Source organism: Eubalaena glacialis, chromosome 13, assembly GCF_028564815.1.
Source record: "Eubalaena glacialis isolate mEubGla1 chromosome 13, mEubGla1.1.hap2.+ XY, whole genome shotgun sequence".
NCBI classification, from domain to species: Eukaryota; Metazoa; Chordata; class Mammalia; order Artiodactyla; family Balaenidae; genus Eubalaena; species Eubalaena glacialis.
The window spans coordinates 23,095,824-23,117,473 of NC_083728.1; the positions used below are offsets into that span (position 1 = coordinate 23,095,824).

The window sequence follows — 21,650 nt, forward strand, 5'->3', positions numbered from 1 at the left end:
TTATCTGTTCTTCTGCCTCAGTTATTCTGCTATTGATTCCTTCTAGTGTAGTTTTCATTTCAGTTATTGTATTGTTCATCTCTGTTTGTTTGTTCTTTAATTCTTCTAGGTCTTTGTTAAACATTTCTTGCATCTTCTCGATCTTTGCCTCCATTCTTTTTCTGAGGTCCTGGATCATCTTCAGCAATTATTCTGAATTCTTTTTCTGGAAGGTTGCCTATCTCCACTTCATTTAGCTGTTTTTCTGGAAGTTTATCTTGTTCCTTCATTTGGTACATAGCCCTCTGCCTTTTCATCTTGTCCATCTTTCTGTGAATGTGGTTTTTGTTCCACAGGCTGCAGGATTGTAGTTCTTCTTGCTTCTGCTGTCTGCCCTCTGGTAGATGAGGCTATCTACGAGGCTTGTGCAAGTTTCCTGATGGGAGGGACTGGTGGTGGGTAGAGCTGGCTGTTGCTCTGGTGGGCAGAGCTCAGTAAAACTTTAATCCACTTGTCTGCTGATGGGTGGGGCTGGGTTCCTTCCCTGTTGGTTGTTTGGCCTGAGGCGACCCAACACTGGGGCCTACCTGGCCTCTTTGGTGTGGCTAATGGCGGACTCTGGGAGGGCTCATGCCAAGGAGTACTTCCCAGAACTTCTTCTGCCAGTGTCCTTGTCCTCACGGTGAGACACAGCCACCCCCCACCTCTCCAGGAGACCCTCTAACACTAGCAGGTAGGTCTGGTTCAGTCTCCTATGGGGTCACTGCTCCTTCCCCTGGGTCCCGATGCGCACACTACTTTGTGTGTGCCCTCCAAGAGTGGAGTCTCTGTTTCCCACAGTCCTGTCAAAATCCTGCAGTCAAATCCCGCTAGCCTTCAAAGTCTGATTCTCTAGCTATTCCTCTTCCCATTGCTGGACGCCGAGGTTGGGAAGCCTGACGTTGCGCTCAAAACCTTCACTCCAGTGGGTGGACTTCTGTGGTATAAGTGTTCTCCAGTTTGTGAGTCACCCACCCAGCAGTTATGGGACTTGATTTTATTGTGATTGTGCCCCTCCTACCGTTTCACTGTGGCTTCTCCTTTGTCTTTGGTTGTGAGGTATCTTTTTTGGTGAGTTCCAGTGTCTTCCTGTTGATGATTGTTCAGCAGTTAGTTGTCATTCCGCTGCTCTTGCAAGAGGGAGTGAGAGCACGTCCTTCTACTCTGCCATCTTGAACCAATCTCCAGCCTTGGGTCTCAGTTGCGGCATGAGGGATCCTCCACTGCGGCGCGCGGGCTTCTCTCCAGTTGTGGTGCACGGGCTCCAGAGTGCGTCGGCTCTGTAGTTGTAGCCCGTGTGCTCAGTAGTTGTGGCGCACAGGCTTAATTGCCCCAAGGCATGTGGGATCTTAGTTCCCTGACCAGGGATCGAATCCCCTGCATTGGAAGGGGGATTCTTAACCACTGGACTGCCAGGGAAGTCCCTCTTGGACATCCTTTTGTATTTAGTCTTATCTTTCAGCAAACAAACAAGTATTTATTTATGTGTATATATACACAGTATATATTTTTGTGTGTATATGTACGTCTGTGTAAAATATCTCTTTGTAAAACTTTAATCTCCAGCAAAATAAACTTTTAAAGGAACTCAAGGATTATGTCTATTGTGCTTTGCAGAAGCAAGGCACTAGTGGCCCCTGGCTATGATGACCATTCATCTTGGTTTGCCTGAATTATCTGGGTTTTGGCTGTTGTCTTGGCATAATTATTATAATGTCTTCTTTCACTCCAAAAGTATCCTGGTTTGGACAGTGGTTCTCCTGCCCATGGGCCAGATGCTTTATTTGGCCTGTTTAGGGTGTTTTAATTTTTTATTTCATTTTTATTTTGTTCAATTTTTAACTTACACATAAAGATCTTTTATATGAAAATTTTTTAAAAATCAGAAGCTATGGCAATACTGGTTTGCAATTTCTACATGGTGACTGTTGTCAAGCTAAATGATGGCCACCTCTTTTGGCCACCTCTTTTAGGATGGGAAGTGTGCTTTCTGCCCTCTTCATTTATGTATGTTGATCCCTGACCCCTGAAATCATTTGAGTTTGCAACCCTTGTTATGTAGTAATCTAAGTATAGTGTGGATACACAGAAAATATTGATAACAGTGTAGTTTTCCTCTGTCACCAGTAACAGTACCTATATTCCTTTCAAATCTTTTGCTTGCCTGACATACGTTATCATTCAGTAACTGTTAGTTTCCATTTTCCATAGACCAATGTTTAAAATTGGACAGCTTTCATGAGAATCACTTGAGGAATTTGTTAAAACTGCTGCCTTAGTTCAGACCTTGAGGTCTGTCAGTCTGCATTTTTAACAAGTTCCCCTACATGATTGTTATGTCACTAAAATTTGGAAACCACTGCTATAGACTACGAAGTATTTTCAAAACTTGACTTTAAATGTTTTTTAATATTTTATTTGCATACTAAATAGGATTTACAGGTCTGAAAGAAATATTTAGTAATTCTATTTTGTGCGTTTGTGTTATTTATAATAACTACCAATGTGAAAATTTAGGTAAATGTAGTATTTCTGTGTGTATGTTAATATGCTTACTTACATGAAGTCACAAAATGGCTTTTTTTCCCCAGATTTTAAAGGGAGAATGCCTTCTGGACCTTTCTAGTTTTACTGATAATAGGTAAGTGTCTAGCACTGATGGTATCTGGCATATCATAAGCTGTCAATATGATTTGTTGCACTTTGTTAAGTGAAATGTTGTATGAAGGTAACTGCTCCAAATTCAAGTTCCTTCTGCTTTGGTGGCATTGAGTGGGTGTTATCACTAAGCCTTGCTGTCTTTAAGTACATTTATTTTAAGATCCCATTAGCTCTTAAAACAGCTGCTCTCCTGAGAAACTCATAAACAGACCCAATGACTTCTGTATTTGACTTTACATTCTTTCATTAATCAAATATTGGCAAATTCAGAATGTGCTTATATTTCAAGGCCACACACAATTGTTTCCTCAATGATCAGGTCTTAATTAGGTTCAACTAGTTTCCAGATTAAGTGTATATTCTTTTCACTCACCTTTCAAAGTAATTTATTGCCATGTATGTGAATGTGAAGAATGTCTCTGATCGGATAGAAACCTCTGATATTGTTAGATGGGCAAAGTTAATAAAAACTAGAAAGTCATGAGCTTTTCTAGTCTGTGGAGTCAAAATCTATCAAGTCAAGATAAGTCCATTATGTAACTTAGTTTTATTCTAGCAGCTTAAAATAATTCTCTTTTCAGCAAAGCAGTGAACAAGGAGTATGAAGAATATGTTTTAACTGTTGGTGACTTTGATGAGAGAATCTTTTTGGGAGCAGATGCAGAAGAGGAAATTGGAACTCCTCGGAAGTTCACTGGTGATGCCCCATTAGGGAAACTGACAGCACAGGCTAATGTGGAGTGTAACCTTCAACAACACTTTGAAAAAGTAATTAACCTAGCCTGGCCTCAGTCTTGAATGATCTTTTTCTCTGTGTGTGTGATTCTACTAACAGCAGAAGCATCTTTCAAGTTAAATCTTGAGTTTCTTCTACTAATTCATATTTCCCATGAAAGCCTTAAAAGGTATTTTTTCAAAACTATGGCATTTAGTATTTTTACCTCATTTCTTGCAATTTTTCATATTTGGATATTTTCCCAGAATGCCTGGGTTTTTAGTAGAGTATGTGTCTTTGGATATGAAGAAGGATTTATGCTTTCTTCCTATTTTTTCTTTGCATCACTTTAGCCGCTCTTCTCTTGCTTTAAAATTTAGTGTGCTTTCCTACCGATGACGAACTATGTGCTCTTCCCAAACTTCAGCCATCTAACTCTGGATTTGATTGTTAATAGCCAAGGCTTAATTCTGTATTTATGTGTTAGGTGGGTTGGAGGATGAGGTCTAATGGAAAATTCACTGGTCCAGAAGATAGAAACCTAAGTTTTAGTCCCAGCTCTGCCATTACCTTTGTTAGCTTAAACAAGTTTTTTAACTTCTCTGTGCCTATTTCCTCATATGTAAAATGAAAATGTGCCTGTTATATTTCAAATGAATGTTATGAAGATAAAATGAGATTATGGATAGAAAGCACTTTGGGAAAGTGTTATTCAAAGGTAGGATGTTATCAGCATAATATTGCTAAAAATTTGGTGGGTAACCAGAAGAGGGGGAAAAAGTAACCTACTAAACATGAATAGAGAAGATGGTATATGTACTGAATTAAACACATAATGGGGAAGAAGGTAGCTTTTTAATCTCACATAATTTTCTTTTCTGACAGAAAACATCATTTGCACCTTCTACACCACTGACAGGACGACGATATTTAAGAGAAAAAGAAGCAGTCATTACTCCTGTTGCTTCAGCCACCCAAAGTGTGAGCCGGTTACAGAGTATTGTGGCCGGACTGAAAAATGCACCAAGTGAACAACTTGTAAACATTTTTGAGTGAGTACAATACTAGTATTTTTCCAAATGTCTCTTTTAAATTAGATTCTGTATTCCATTCTGTTTTCAGTACTTCCGAATTCTGGAGATAGTGGATATACATCTGGCAAGTTTTACTGTACCATTTCAATCACAAAGTATGTTGACCTAAAATCAGATAGAAGTACCTATTAAAAATTATATATAAATTTTATTTCGTATTACTATAGACTTTCAAGGTTAAATGCATCTTAAAGGTTATTTAGCTCCAACATTCCATTCTGGTAACACCCCTAATTTATGCATTACTATTTTTCTTTTTACATTGTTTTTAAATGGGTTCAATATAAATGTCCATCAAATGGGAGACTGGTTACATATTGATGGTACAGCTGTAAAATGGAATTTTATGCAATTGTCTAAGAAAAAGAAGCATATTTCGTAGTAAAGATGATAAAGTCAGGCCAGATTAGAGAACCTTATTTCCTAATACCTAATGAAATAACAGAATAGTAAAAATCAGCAAACTATCTATCAGCAGAAACCAAATGAAGAGAGGGATATGATTTCATGCTATAATTTTCCAAAGTGGTGGTCAGGAAAGGAAATGGATGCTTCTGGTATGCCCATCCCCAAGAAGCGTTACTGGGGGAAAAGGGTATATTGATGGGACCTATCTATCTATCTATCTATCTGTTTATTTATTTATTTATTTATTATTTTTGGCTGCGTTGGGTCTTTGTTGCTGCACGTGGGCTTTCTCTAATTGTGGCAAGTGGGGGCCACTCTTCATTGCGGTGCACAGGCTTCTCATTGCGGTGGCTTCTTTTGTTGCAGAGTGTGGGCTCTAGGTGCGCGGGCTCAGTAGTTGTGATGCACGGGCTTAGTTGCTCCGTGGCATGTGAGATCTTCCTGGACCAGGGCTCGAACCCATGTCCCCTGCATTGGCAGGCAGATTCTTAATCACTGCGCCACCAGGGAAGTCCTATTGATAGGATCTTGAAAATACTCATTAATACCCCAGATGTGGAGAGAAACAAATGGAGTGAGTAGGCAGATGAGTAAAAAGTCATAGAAACCTCCCCAAGTGAAAGTCCCTGTATATCACCAAGATAGCAGTCCCTATCAAAATCCCAATGGCATTTTTACAGAAATAGAAAAAAAAAAATCTAAAATTCATAAGGAATTTTGAAGGACTTTTAATAGCCAAAATAATCTTGAGAAAGAAGTAAAAAGCTGTAGGCCTCACATTTCTGATTTCAAAACACATTCCAAAGCTACAGTAAGCAAAACAGTATGGTATTGGCATAAAGACAGACATGTAGACTAGACATGGAATAGACTAGAGTCCCAAAATAAATCTTCACATATATCATTAAATGATCTTTGACAAGGGTGCCACGACTACATTATGGGGAAAGCCAGATATCCACAGGCAAAAGCATGAAGATGGACTCTTATCTTACACCATATACAAAAGATACTTTAGATACCTGTTATAGGTGGAATCATGCAGTATTTGTTTGTGTTTGGCTTAATTCAGTTAGTATCATATCTTCAAGGTTCATCCATGCTGTAGCATATGACAGGATTTCCTTCTTTTTAAGCCTGAATAATATTCCATTGTATATATATACATACCACACTTCCTTTATCCATTCATTCATCAGTGGACATATAGCTTGCTTCCACATCTTGGCTGTTGTGAGTAATGCTGCAGTGAACTTGGGTATGCAAATATCTCTTTGAGATATCCACATGCGAAAGAATGAAGATGGACTTTTATCTTACACCATGTACAAAAGTTAACTCAAAATTTGTTAAAAACCTAATAAACATGAGACCTGAAACTGTACAACTAGAAGAAAACATAGGTGAAAAGCTTTCTGACACTGAAATGGGCAGTGATTTCTTGGATGTGACATCAAAAGTATAGGTAACAAAAGCAAAAATAGAAAAATGGGACTATATCCCACTTAAATACTTCTGTACAGCATCGAAAATAACAAGATGAAAAGGCAACCTACTAGAATAGAAGAAAGTAATTGCAAACCATGTATCAGATAAGGGGTTAATAGCCAGAGTATATAAAGAACTCCTACAACTCAAACAACAAAAAACAAAACAAAACAAAAAAACAAACACCTGATTTGAAAAAGGGGCAAAAGACTTAAATAGACATTTCTCCAAAAAAGACATACAAATAGCCAACAAGCATGTGAAAAAATTCTCAACATTACTAATCATCAGGTAAATGCAAATTAAAACCACAATGAGATAGCACCCGTTAGAATGGCCACTATCAAAAAAACAGAAAATAACAAATGTGTTGGTGAGTATCAGAATTGGCACTCCACTGGTGGGATTATAAATGGTGTAGCTGATATGGAAAACAGTATGGAGATTTCTCAAATAATTAAAAATAGAATTTTTATGACCTAGCAATCCCATTTCTGGGTATATATCCCAAAGAGTTGAAAACAGGATCTCAAAGAGATATCTGCACACCCAAGTTTACTGCAGCATTACCCGTAAGAGCCAAGATATAGAACCAACCTAAATGTCCACTGATGAATGAATGAATAAAGAAAATGTGGTATGTACAACAGAATATTACTCAGCCTTAAAAAGAGGGAAATCTTGTCATATGCTACAATATGGATGAATCTTGAAGACACTATACTGAGTGAAATAAGCCAATCACAAAAAGACAAATATTGCATGATTCCACTTATATGAGGTATCTAAAGTAATAAGACTGATAGAAACAGAAAGTAGCATGGTGGTTGCCAGGGGATGGGGGAGGGGGGAAACAGGGAGTTGTTGTTTGATGGGTATAGAGTTTCATTTATGCAAGATGAGAAAGTTCTAGAGATCACTATACAATAACATGCACATAGCTGACAGTAATGTGCACTTAAAAATTAAGAGGGTAAATTTGTTATGTGTTTTTACTACATAATAAAATTTTAAAAAGACAACCTAGTTGGAAGAAAATATAACTCAAGAGGCACAGCTTTGCATTAGAAGAACTTGATAAGAACATAAAATGTTTTTGCCATGTATGCTACATGGCACATGATGCTGGTCTTTTTGAACATGGGACCGGGAATTCTGAACCCTGCACTAGTTATTTGGCTTTGGGCAAATCACATTGTTTCTCACAGTCTTGGATTTGTTTGTCATTTCTGAATTAAGACCTGTATTCTGTGTTTTTTATTGATAGAAAGTTAACAGAGTTAATAATATAACAGGATTAATTGCTTCTTGCCAAATGTTTTTCTTTTTTTTTTTTTTTTTTTAATTTATTTATTTTTGGCTGCGTTGGGTCTTCGTTGCTGCGTGCGGGCTTTCTCCGGTTCCGGTGATTAGGGGCTACTCTTTGTTGCAGTGCGTGGGCTTCTCATTGCGGTGGCTTCTCTTGCTGTGGAGCACAGGCTCTACGCGCGTGGGCTTCAGTAGTTGCGGCTTGCAGGCTCTACAGTGCAGGCTCAGTAGTTGTGGCGCACGGGCTTAGTTGATCCGCAGCATGTGGGATCTTCCTGGACCAGGGCTCGAACCCATGTCCCCTGCATTGGCAGGCGGATTCTTAACCACTGTGCCACCAGGGAAGTCCTTTTTTTTTTTTTTTTTTTTTTTTTTAAATTTTTGGCTGCGTTCAGTCTTCATTGCTGCAAGCGGGGGCTACTTTTTGTCATGGTATGCGGGCTTCTCATTGTGGTGGCTTCTCTTGTTGCAGAGCACAGGCTCTAGGTGCGCGGTCTTCAGTAGTTGCAGCACTCGGGCTCAGTAGTTGCGGCACGTGCACCCTAGAGCGCTAGTACTTCAGTAGTTGCGGTGTGTGGGCTCAGTAGTTGCGGTGTGCGGGCTCTAGAGCGCAGGCTCAGTAGTTGTGGCACACGGGCTTAGTTGCTCTGCAGCATGTGGGATCTTCCCAGACCAGGGATCGAACCCGTGTCCCTTGCATTGGCAGGCAGATTCTTAACCACTGTGCCACCAGGGAAGTCCATCTTGCTTTTTAATGCTACATTTTTTTTACTTGTTATTCTTTTGGCTTTGATAAGAACTAAATGCAGTTTATTGTTCCAGCACAATATATACATAAGCACTGTCTATCATTTTTCTTAAATCAGATGAAGAAATCTTTCTTAAATCAGGTTTACTGAAGTATAATTTATATACAAGAGTCATCCTTTTTACTGTACAGTTGTATGAGATTTGACAAATGTATACAGTTGTATAACCATCACCACCATGATCAAGACATAGAACAGTCCCCCCAAATTTATGCCCCTTTGTAGTCAATCCCTATGCCATCCCCAGCCTCTGGAAACCACTGATATGTTTTCTGTCCTTAGAATTTTGCCTTTCTAGAATTTCATATAAATGGAAGCATAATAGAGATAACATTGACTCCCCTAATGTTGAAATTCCAAAACAATATGCCAAATGATTATATTTAAAGGCTGTAGACTGGTTTGAAATATGCTGTGTTTACATATCTAGGTTTACACCTGAGAATAGGACTTTGGTCACTAAAAACTAGACTAATTCTTGACTGAAGAAATGTTGGTACTCTGGAATTTTTTTTCTGTTAATTAGGTTCCTTTTGTATTTTTTAGGTCTTGTATGCGTAATCCTATGGAAAACATTATGAAAACAGTGAAAGTAATAGGAGAGACTTTCTGCCAACACTATACCCAATCAACAGATGAACAGCCAGGATCTCACATAGGTAAGAAGACAAAACTGAAACTGATAAAGCATTGAAAGTAGATAGATTGTTCCAAGAAAAATAGAAACTCACGTTTTTTCTTTCCCTGCAATTTTTAATATATCTGATTGTAGCTTATATAAGTTTTGTTCTTTAGTTCTTAACAGCTACATTTATTTAGCACATGTTTTCCCCTTGTTTCCCCCCGTAGATTTTGCTGTAAACAGGCTAAAGCTTGCAGAAATTTTGTATTATAAAATATTAGAGACTGTAATGGTTCAGGAGACACGAAGACTTCATGGAATGGACATGTCAGTAAGTAAATTCACTCTCCCAGCCACTGGCAAGGTCTACAGAACCTAAGCCTGGAAGCAATGTGTTGAGAGCCTCTGTAGTTCATTGTGGGGCTCAGCAGTTAATGGCAGACTTACCCATGATGACATATTAATTGGCCTTAGTTGTCTTTGGCACACCCAGTGCTAGCCACCTCTAGGCAGAAATGTGAAATTTGTAAAATTTTTCTTTGATGCACCATCATTATCCTTTCCCTTTGGTCGGTTTTTTTGTCCTTCATTCCTAGCTAGCTAATAATGAAGTCCCCCAACTATTAAACCAACTGATAATTAAGATATCTAGCCATACCGCTCAGGGAGTTTTGAGGAATAAAATGTTGATGGCTTTTTTTTTTTTATTGCTTCATTTTCTTTGGACATTTGATCAAGTCTGATCACTCTCTCCAATAGCTATGTAAAGGAATTTTTCTAAGAAGTCAGACTTATCATATGATCTTTGTTTCCTCCTCCTCCTCTCTCTTGTCACTCTTGGAGCCTTCTGACCTTCAATTCCAGTAAGAACAAGTTGATGTTTGGAGGTGCTGCTTAACTAGTGTAATAAAATTTCTCTGTGTTTGCACCCTGGAAGTTTTCTTCTGTGTTGGTTCCCCATTTTTCCTATATGCCACGTCTTTCTTTTTCATGATTTACTAATACTTGATAGAGCATATGCTCCCATAGCTTCTGGAGAAAGAAGTAAATTTTCAACTTTTTATTTTGAAATAATTATAGATTCACAGAAAGTTGCAAAAGTAGTACAGAGGGATCCCATGTATCCATTTGCCCCCAGTGGTTACATTTTACATAGTATATCAAAACTAGGAAATTGACATTAGAACAATGTATGTGTCTTGCTCTTTACTCTTATATCACATGTGTAGATTAGGTAACCACCACCAAAATCAAGATACAGAACTGTTCTGTCGCCACAAAGATCTCCCTCATACTACCCCTTTTTAAGTGACACTCAGTCTCTTTAGCCACAAATTTGTTTTCCATATCTAAACTTTTATAATACACTCTTATGAGTTCTTTTTGTTTATATTTGTTGAGGTTTATTTTATGACCCAGGATATGGTTTTTCTTGGTAAATGTTCTGGGCACTTGAAAGGAATGTGTGCTGTTGTTTGGGTGGAGTGTTCTGTAAATGTCAGTTCTATCTTGTTGGTTAATGGTGTTGAATTCTTCTGTATCCTTGCTAATTTTTGGTTTAGTTCTATCAGTTATCGAGAGGAGAGAAAGGTATTGAAGTCTCCAAATAAAATTGTGGATTTGTCTCTTTCTCCTTTCAGTTCTATCAGATTTTGTTTTAATTCATATAGTTTGAAGCTCTGCTGTTTGATGCATAGACATTGAGGATTACTATGTCTTCTTGGTGAATTAATCATTTTATCATGACAGAACATCCCTCTCTGAGTCTGGTAATTGTCTTTGTTCTGAAGTCATCTGGCTGATGTTTATACAGGCATACCTAGTTTTATTGTGCTTCACTTTTTTGCGCTTCACAAATAGTGACTTTTTAATAAATTAAAGGTTTGCAGCAACCCTGCATCAAGTCTGTTGGTGCCATATTTCTAACAGCATTTTCTCACTTCATTTCTCTGTGTCACATTTTGCTAATTGTAGCAATATTGCAAACTTTTTCACTACTGTTGTATTTGTTATAGTGATCTGTGATTAGTGATCTTTACTATTGCAAAAAGATTACGACCCACTGAAGCCTCAGGTGATGGTCAGCATTTTTTAGTAATAAAGTACTTTTTAATTAAGTTATTTTTTTAGACATAATGCTATTGCACACTTAATAGATTATAATATAGTGTAAGCATAACTTTTATATGCATTGGGACACCAAAAAAATTTGTGTGACTCACTTTATTGGGATATTTGCTTTATTGCATATTCACTTTATTGCAGTGGTCTGGAACCTGGTATGCCTGTATATCTTTTTCCATTCTTTTACTTTCAATCTACCTGTAACATCCTTTGAAATTAGTTTCTTGTAGGCAGCATATAGTTGAGTCATGTTTTTTTTAATCTACTGTGTCAGGCTTTTTGTTTTAATAGGTAAATTTAATTTACCTATTAAATTAAATTAAATTATTGATTTGTTAGGGCATAAGTCTGCCATTTTATATTTTGTTTTCTGTTTTGTTTTTCTGTTTTCTTTTTCCTACCTTCCTGTGGGTCACTTTGAACATTTTTAGACTGTGTATCTTTGTATAGATTTTTTCTTTATTGGTTGCTCTAGGTATTACTTTATACATACATAATTTCACAATCCAGTGGTATAGACATTTTATCAGCTCAAGTAAAGCGTGGAAACCTTACCTTGCCTTAAGTGTCTTTTTTAAAACTGCATGAATGTCTTTATTTTATTTTTTAATTTTTTTATTTTTTGGCCACACCACGCGACACGTGGGATCTTAGTTCCCTGACCAGGGATCGAACCCACACCTCCTGCATTGGAAGCATGGAGTCTTAACCACTGGACTGCCAGGGAAGTCCAGAATGTCTTTATTTTAGACTCACACTTGATTAATAGTTGTCTGTGTATAATTTTATGATTTTAAAGGCATTGCTCCATTATCTTCTAGATTCCAGTATTGCTAATTAGAAATCCAGTGGCATTCTAATTCTTTGTATTGGTATGTGACCTGTTTTTACTTTCTGGAATCTTAGTTATCATTCTTTTATCACTAATGTTCTGAAATTTATAATAGAATGCCTTAATCATGGGTCTTTTCATTCATGTGTTGGGCATTCCTACAGAGTTGCTCTTTTAGCCCAGAAATTTACGTCCTGCAGTTCTGGGTCATTTTATTGCATTATTTCTTAGATAATGTATTGCCCACAATTTTATCTTTCTGGAGCTTTTATGATTCAGATAAAGGACCTTCTAGATTAATCCTCTTATTTTCTATTTCTTTGTCTTTTTGTTCTACTTCTAAGGATATTTACTCAATTTTTCACCATCCAATTCTAAAGAATTTTTTATTTTAGCTATATTTTCATTTCTAAGACTTATTCTTTGAGGTTAATTTAGATTTCTTTGAGGTTTTCTTCTGATGCCTGCATTGTCTCTGTTTCCTCTGAGTTTCTTTTCCATTTGTTTTGATCTTTGTTTTTCAGTTGGAGGCTTTCCTCAAATGTTGGATTATTCCTCAAATATTGGATTACACCTTTGTCTTTCAGTTGGAGGCTTTCCTCAAATGTCTACTTTTTGAATGAGTCACTAAAAATGAGACATTAATAAACCCTTATGTTGACAAAACAGTTTGGCTCAAAGCTCTGTGTGCAAGAGTGAGAATAAAAGTCCAGTAGCCTCAACTGATCATGTAGTATAGGGACCCTCAACTGTTGGTGTCTTTAAGACTTCTCTGGAATATTTCAGTTTCTTTAGAAAAGTATCTGCCTGGCTGTTGGTGTTACAGAGCAGAGCAAGGAAGGGAAACTTGGTCTCACAATTCAGTCTGCAGACTTTCACCTTAAACCACGGTCTCTTCTATACCTGGTGTTCTCAAGCTCTGATTCTCTCTAGTTCAGTTTCTGTAGAGAATAATTCTCTAGATCCTTGTTGGGATAGAGTAGAGACCTATCATCTGACTCAGAGTGGTTGTTGGGTGGGGACCTGAGGACTTCTAACTACCATAAACTTAAAAATCACCCATCCATGTCAGCCCCTGCCTAACCTCTACTTTCCATTCTGCCTGTGCCTTCAGTTGCTGTGTTTTTCCCAAGTTGAGTGGAGCAGATTCATTTGTTTTAAGTGTGTCTCTTCAGGCCCTTATGTTTGACCATCCTACTTTCTGCTGAGTAATTTGTCATCCTTTCATCCAGTTTCAGTTTTCATATATGGTTTGCAGTTACAGTTAACTCCTTGTTCTATCCAAGATATTTTCTATTGCTTATTCTCTTTGTTGATTTGGAATGGTATTTGAAAGAAGGATGGCAACAAACACCATTTATAGAACTGAAAACTTATGTTAAATTTTAAACTCAGTGGCAAAATAGGACTTTATCTTTTTCTTTTTCTTTTTTTTTTTTGCCGCGCCACGTGGCATCGGGATCTTAGTTCCCTGACCAGGGATCGCATCCATGCCCCCTGCAGTGGAAGCATGGAGTCTTAACCACTGGACTGCCAGGGAAGTCCCAGGACTTTATCTTAGTAAAATATTTCTTTCTCTGAACTTTTAAAAATCTTAACTGTGATATACTACACCTTTGATTTTAGTGTTTTGATTAATAAACACTGCCCTCATGTTGACAAAACAGTTGACATAAAACTGTCATTTAAATAAAGGAGCCCAATTCTTATGCTTTTCTCTTGGCAGGAATATTAATTATTTTATTATTTACTCCAGTTTCAAAGTAGATTGTTGTTTATGCCTCATTTGAATTTAACATCTATCACTGAGCAAGATTATATCTTATAAGAAAATTATCAGTTTAAGAACTCAGATTTTTATCTCTGGTAATCTAGTATAATATGCACTTATATAAGTTATGGTTTATAACTTATATAAGATATGTTTTTTTCTTGTTTCTATAGTCTTCTTTATATAATGGCAGAGGCTAAAATTGCTGAGAAATTTATTAAACTGTGGTCTTTCTCTTCCCCAAGGTTCTTTTAGAGCAGGATATATTTCATCATTCCTTGATGGCCTGTTGTTTGGAAATTGTGCTCTTTGCCTATAGCTCACCTCGTACTTTTCCCTGGATTATTCAAGTTCTTAATCTGCGACCATTTTATTTTTATAAGGTGAGATGAGAGCAAAGTTCTGTTATGGTGTGCCTCAGGTAAACATTCTGTTTGTCTTAATGCTGAAGAAGTGAGCTGTAGTGATGTCTGGAAAATATTTCCAGAGGTATTGTGAAAGCATTCCTTTTAGGGTGGAGTCAAGGACAAAAGGTAGAGGAAGAGAGGGGATCAGTAAATTAAAGCCAATCTCACAACTTCAGTTTTTCCATCACTGACTTGCAAATGTGGCCAGGAACTAAGTAGTTAAGTTTGAATTTCCATATTATGAATGAAAATCATAATCCTGTTAAATAGATGTATGATGAAGAACAAAAACTCTTTCTCTCAGGAGAAAGAAAAGGTCTAAAATTAATTGTGGTCATGGTCTAGCTAATGAGGCTGTAATAACAGATGGTGCTCCTTCCCCAAATTTGAGCTAATTCATTGTGGATGACTCTTACTTACTTACCCTTTTTTACCTACTAGAACCTCTTTCTTACAAAACACAGAGGTCACAGCTGCAGTAACATTTAATGTTACCTGATGTCTGAATTTAAGACTGATGCTATTATTATACTGGTTGGCATAATTTAGTTAATTTTTTGTCATCTGTGTTACTTGCAAATTGTTGATTATAGAAAAGTTAGTTTGATGAGTTAAATTTTTATACCTAAATATACCTAAAGTTACAGAAATGCAGATCACTGAAAACCCTATCCATTTTAATTGTTGACTGAGTGGAATTTAAATTCTTTTTAGTTTTGTAAGGAAAATTGCTTCTCTATATTTACTTTAATGTTTATGTATGTGTTTCCGATTTTCCATTAGGAAATATATGTAGTTTTATCTGAGGAAAAAGTTTAGTTTTTGCCCTCACCTAATAACAATTCATTTTTATTTGTAACATCCTTTTTTCATTCAAGAAGTTAAATGCCGTTGTTTTTTAACCACATAAATAATATATACTCCTTGAAGAAAAACAGAAAATACACACAAATGTAGATATTAAAGTCATACATTATAATCCTAATTACAAATAATAATCACTATTAATATTTTTATATATAAGCTTACAGACTTTGCTCTAGATATTTACTCTTATTAAAATGGAACTATAGTGTATATAAGCAAAGTTCCTTTTAAATATGTTATTCATTCTTTCTTTTGAGCTGTTGGGAGGAATAGTCTGAGAAGGGGCAGTGAATTCAAAATAGCACTGGACTGGGAACCCAAGACCTGACTTCTACCACTATTGGGCTGTTGACCACTTTCACCTATCATTGCCTCTGTTTTCCATGTATAAAATAAAACATGAAAACCAGAAATGTATGTGAAAGTATTTTGAAGATCTTAAAAACTTCTTTATAAATTAAAAATATATTAATAAGCCATAGAATTATGGTTCAAAGGTATTCTTGGTTCTGTGTCATTAATAACAGCAGAGCTAGCCATACATGTAAGCCTAGTCTAGAACTGACTACTTGAGACCACATTACTTTCTCAGTTTTCTCTTCTCCAGGTTATTGAGGTGGTGATCCGCTCAGAGGAGGGACTCTCCAGGGACATGGTGAAACACCTGAACAGCATTGAAGAACAGATTTTGGAGAGTTTAGCATGGAGTCATGATTCTGCGCTGTGGGAGGCTCTCCAGGCTTCTGCAAACAGAGTTCCTACCTGTGAAGAAGTGAGTTAGGGCAAGGCTAATAATCCCATCATTTTATGAAAGCAGCTTTATTGAGACGTGATTCCCATACCATACAATTCACCCATAAGTATACAATTCAGTGGTTTTTAGTATATTCATAGGTATGTGCAGTCATCACCACAGTCACTTTTGGAACACACCACCTCAACAAGAAACTTTACGTATCACTTCCCTAACCTCCATCTTCTTGACCTAGTCCCTAAGCAACCAAGTAATCTACTTTCCATCTCTATTGATTTCCCTATTCTGGACATTTCATGTAAATGGAATCATACAATATGTGATCCTTTTTAACTGACTTCTTTTTTTTTTTTTTAAACATCTTTATTGGAGTATAATTGCTTTACAATGGTGTGTTAGTTTCTACTTTATAACAAAGTGAATCAGCTATACATATATCCCCATATCTCCTCCCTCTTGCGTCTCCCTCCCACCCTCCTTATCCCACCCCTCTAGGTGGTCACAAAGCACTGAGCTGATCTCCCTGTGCTATGCGGCTGCTTCCCACTAGCTATCTGTTTTACATTTGGTAGTGTATATATGTCCATGCCACTCTCTCACTTTGTCCCAGCTTACCCTTCCCCCTCCCCGTGTCCTCAAGTCCATTCTCTACATCTGCGTCTTTATTCCTGTCCTGCCCCTAGGTTCTTCAGAACCTTTTTTTTTTTTTTAGATTCCATATATACGTGTTAGCATATGGTATTTTGTTTTTCTCTTTCTGACTTAGTTCACTCTGTATGACAGACTCTAGGTCCATCCACCTCACTACAAATAACTCAATTTCATTTCTTTTTATGGCTGAGTATAACTGACTTCTTTTATTAGCATAATGATTTTAGGTTCATCCATGTTGTTGTATGTATCAGCACTTCATTCCTTTTTACGGCTTACTAATTTCCCATTGTATGGATATACCAGTTTGTTTATTCATTTATCAATGGATAAACTTGGGTTGTTTCCATCTTTTGACTATTATGAATAATGCTGCTATGAACATTCATGAACAAGTTTTTGTGTGGACATATGTTTTCATTTTTCTTGAGTATATGGCTAGCAGTGGAATTGCTGGGCCATATAGTAACTCTCTTTAAGCTTTTGAGGAACTGTCAGACTGTTTTCCAAAGTGGCTGCACCATTTAACGTTCCCACCATCAGTGTATAAAGATTCTAATATCTCCACATCCTCTCCAGTGCTTATTATCTGTCTTCTTGATTCTAGCCATCCTAGTAGGCATGAAGTATTATCTCACTGTGGGTTTTTTTTTGCATTTCCCTGATGGCTAATGATGTTCAACATCATTTCATGTGCTTATTGGCCATTTCTTTATCATCTTTGGAAAAATATCTATTCAGATCCTTTGCCCATTTTTTATTTGGGTTGTCTTTTTATTATTGAGTTATAGGGTTCTTTATATATTTTAGATACACTCCTTTATCCGATATATGATTGGTAAAACTTTTCTCCCATTCCATGGGTTGTCTTTTTACTTTCCTGATGATGACCTTTGAAACACAAAAGTTTTAAATTTTGATGATATCCAGTTTATCTATTCTTTTGTTGCTTGTGCTTTCAGTATCAGATCTAAGAAACCATTAATCCCATCATTTTTAATTTTTTAAATATCCATATAAAGAATTAAACACTTTTAATTAGTAGTATTTACAATAAAAAGATCAAAAGCTTCTGCCTAATGCACACAAATTGCACATTTAACAGTTTAGTATCATGAGAAATTGAGTTTTTTCCCTTCACCTCTGTGTTATTCTTTTTTAACTCCTGTCTATACATCCTTCTTTGCTTTTCTGTGTCTCCTTATACTTCATTAATCTTCTTGAGTTTTCCCCTAATCTCAAACAACTGAAAGAACTATTTAAGACTAGGAAGAACTGAAAAGATGATTTCTTAAAGCCTCTCTTCCATGCTTCTTTGGTCTTTTGCAGCAGACTGTGATTAATTGGGCAATCTTCAGTATTCATCAATATTTCCATTATGGAATCCATTGGGAATGGAAAAAAAGGCTATGAACTTAAAAGAGAAGGATTTGGGTTGAAGCCCTTGCTCTAATATTTAGTAGTAGTGTGTCCTTGGGCAGATTTCACATTTTTGAGCCTCAATTTTCTCATCCATAAGTGAAGAATAGCAGTGCCTACCTCATAGGTTTACTTCTAGTGGTCAGTAAACTTTACTAGATATATTATAAGATTAAGTGAGATGAACTCTTTACATATCTTTAACAACGTTAACTATTGAGCACTTTATGCAAGTTGGTATATTTTGTGAAGGACAGGGAAATAAAACAGTAAAAAAGTTAAGACGTTCTCATTTTTTCTGTTATGTTTTGATCAGTGGGTTTATCTGTGTGTAAAGCAGAGGGTTTTTGTTTTCTACAGGTTATATTCCCAAATAATTTTGAAACAGGAAATGGGGGAAATGTACAGGGACATCTTCCCATGATGCCAATGTCTCCTCTGATGCATCCAAGGGTCAAAGAAGTTCGGACTGACAGTGGGAGTCTTCGAAAGGGTAGGTTCAACATTGGTAAAACAATGAAAATATAACAAAGATCTTTTTTTAGAGAAAATTTCAAGTCTTGCCTAACATATTATTAAGAAATACAATTTTTTTATCAAGATTTGAAAGGGGATTAATGTTTATGCCAAGACCCCGTGTGGCTCATTGTATACTTTTTATATTAAAGTAATAAGATTTCCACTCTGATTTTGAATCTAATCTATTTTTTAAATTGCAATGTCTATTATTGTGGAAATAGTATTTTGGCTTTTTCATAAATATACACAACTTTTCCTCAATGCTAATGGAAAACTATTTAAGCTAAATACCTACTTTTCCAAATGTGACAAAAGTTATATTCTTTATCTCTATGTCTTTAAAGAAAAAGAAACGTTTAAAGCAGAACAAAGAACTCTTTGGGATACTTAAATTCATCTAATAAATTACTTATCTATACTCTCTCAAAATAGTTCATTTGAGCCTTACTAATAGGAAGATTTTAGTGCATTATTCTTTATTTTTTCTTGTGATGTAGCAAACTGATGTGTGCATCTTCTGGATTATTTAACTCTTGGATTTTTAAAAATCACTTAAAATCTTCTGATGACAATATCCCTGAATAAACCTCAGATGTACAAGTATTCAGGTTACATAGTAAGGTAGCTCAAGACCCACTTTTGGACTATAATTGTGTGTGTGTGTCTTGCTTTACATGTAGTATAAGGTCATAAAAATGTGCACGCTGTGCATGCAAAACAATCTTCATTAAGCAAGGGGAATAATTAGGATTGTTTTATGACCTTTAAAAATCTTGTCAAACCTAAAAACTCTCTTACTGTCAATTATTAATATTTAAACAAATTTAAAAATAGTAAAAATATTTACTTAGTACACTACAATTTAAAACATTGGAAACATTGAGAATGAAAATGTTTTGTTTTTAAAAAAGTCATAAAGAATCGTTTACATGGTGCTTGCCACTTTCTTCTCATATAACTTACAATACTGAGTGAGCTTCTTTCCTGTGCCTTGGTGAACTGTCATGTTCCTTTCTAAGTTTGGACCAGCTCTTAACATTTTATCCTTTGTGCTTTCAGTGTTGTGAAATATTTCTGAGAGTTCCTTTAAAGTGAAGTTTTTTGCCATCATAACTTCCTGTTGGATGTCTTCATCCTATTCATCTTAACAACTTTTCGCATTTATATCAATAAGTCTCATCTTCACACAGTTCTTCTGGCTGTATATCTAATTCTTGAATAGCAGCAGTGTCAACATTCCTAGGTTCAGCTATTTCTTCTGTAACTTCATTAACAATTTTAATTTCACTTTCAGCATTATCACTTTTCATTTCTTTGTTGGACTTTCACTTTTATGGGGGGGCCATTCCCTCTTTCATTTGTCTATTTTCATTTGTCTGTTTTGAAAAATGCGGGTTTATCACTGGGAAATAAGGAGACAACATAACCATATGCTTTGCTGCCTGCATGAATTGAACCAGCAGATTTGCCCTGACCAGTCACCAACAGACTTTGAAAGAAGTAACAGGATTGGTCACTGATCATGATGCACATCTATTTTACACACAATGATTTATGTAAATCCTCATGGGAAAAGTTTGTAGTTTATGCAGTTACTCACAGTTAATATACCATGGCAACTGAAATCTGAACCTTTTTGTTAAGGCTGTCGTTAATTTATGCTATGGTAACTGAAACTCATGCATACTTTAACTGTACAAAGCATGAACTCTGTGCGTATGTGTGTGTGTGTATCTGACTATAATGTGTATGTGTATATAATATATATTATATATATAATATATGTTATATGTGTGTGTGTGTGTGTTTGCAGCCTAGCTAGAGATCTCAGAACTAAGATCATGAAGAAATGGTCACTAAAATGTAATTCTGTCCTGGTGGTGGAATTTTGAGTGTTACCTTTTTCATTACAGTTTTTTGGTATCATTTGAGTTTTTTCAGTGAGCTTTTAAAAATTGAGATATAATTCACATCCCATAAAATTCACCCTTTTAAAATATACAATTCAGTATATTCACAAGACTATACAACTATCACCATTATCTAATTCCAGAACATTTTTATCACCCCCCCCAAAAAAACCTGTATCCAATAGTAATCGCTCTCTATTTCCTCCTCTACCAAGACCCTGGAACTACTAATCTATTCTTTGTCTCTATGGATCTTCCTGTTCTGGACATTTCATATAAATGGAATTATATAATATGTGACCTTTGTGATTGGCTTCTTTTACGTATCATGTTTTCAAGGTATATATATGTTGTCGCATGTGTCAACACTTCATTACGCTGAATAATTTTTCATTGTATGGATATACTGTATATTGTTTGTTCATTCGTTTGTTAATGGACATTTGGATTATTTCCACTTGTTGTCTTTTATGAATAACGCTGCTGTGAACATTCAGGTGATATATTATTTTTATAATTAGAAGAAAAAGGTATTTTCTTATAGGGGTTCAGGCAAGAGAATCAAATAATGGAAAATCCTTAGAAAACAATAATATTGAGCCTTGACTCTGGGAGAAAAAAGACAATTTATTAACTTATATATTTGTTAAATTTTTATTGTCTACTGCAGCTTTTCCAGTACTGTGCTAGGCAGAGAATCATTTCAAGGGTCTTGCAGCTAACTTCATGGCTATAACATGAGTTTCCCCTTGAAATGTCAGCTCTGAACATTCCAAGTCAGATTCAAGGGCTGCATTGGTTTTCTTAGATATAAGGTATCCAGGTAGACTTCTGTTAAGGGGTAATGGGAGCTACAATAGAACTTTCCACTTTTTTTACTAAGACTGGAAGTCAGAGCTGCTTTTATAACCTCCAGAATTATGGAGAGATTTTTATTAAACCATGACTATTCCCCACTTACCTCAGTAATACAGAGAGCTGTCAAATTATTGCCAGAAGTAATTTTTATACCTTTTAAACATGTTTTGAAAATAGATGACATGGCTATCTAATTATCTAGTAATTGTAAAAATAATTAGTGAAATGTTTTTACTTTAAAAACATGTTATATACCTGTAAAGAAACAGTGGGTTGAGGGAAGTAGGGGGAAAATGGTGGGAAAAGATGTAGGATTGGCTAGGAGAGGCTTTGCACCTAGTGGAGATGGAAAGGAGAGCAGTTTCTGCAGAAGGATAGCACTGGAAAAGAGGTTTAATCCATACCTTACTTTCTT

At 36.1% G+C, this 21,650-nt stretch overlaps 1 protein-coding gene across 5 annotated transcripts in view; it reads left to right on the forward strand.

Moving 5' to 3' along the window:
- Nucleotides 1-21,650, forward strand: part of RBL1 (RB transcriptional corepressor like 1) — a 75,077-nt gene that overhangs the window by 18,647 nt on the left and 34,780 nt on the right. For 4 of the 5 annotated variants that reach the window (XM_061210219.1, XM_061210221.1, XM_061210222.1 and 1 more), the window contains 8 exons: nt 2,610-2,659; nt 3,261-3,447; nt 4,280-4,446; nt 9,048-9,160; nt 9,351-9,454; nt 14,096-14,233; nt 15,732-15,896; nt 18,309-18,441. In XM_061210219.1, the coding sequence (XP_061066202.1) occupies nt 2,610-2,659; nt 3,261-3,447; nt 4,280-4,446; nt 9,048-9,160; nt 9,351-9,454; nt 14,096-14,233; nt 15,732-15,896; nt 18,309-18,441 (1,057 nt within the window). The remainder of the gene's footprint in view (nt 1-2,609; nt 2,660-3,260; nt 3,448-4,279; nt 4,447-9,047; nt 9,161-9,350; nt 9,455-14,095; nt 14,234-15,731; nt 15,897-18,308; nt 18,442-21,650) is intronic. The other variant, XM_061210220.1, reaches the window with a different exon arrangement.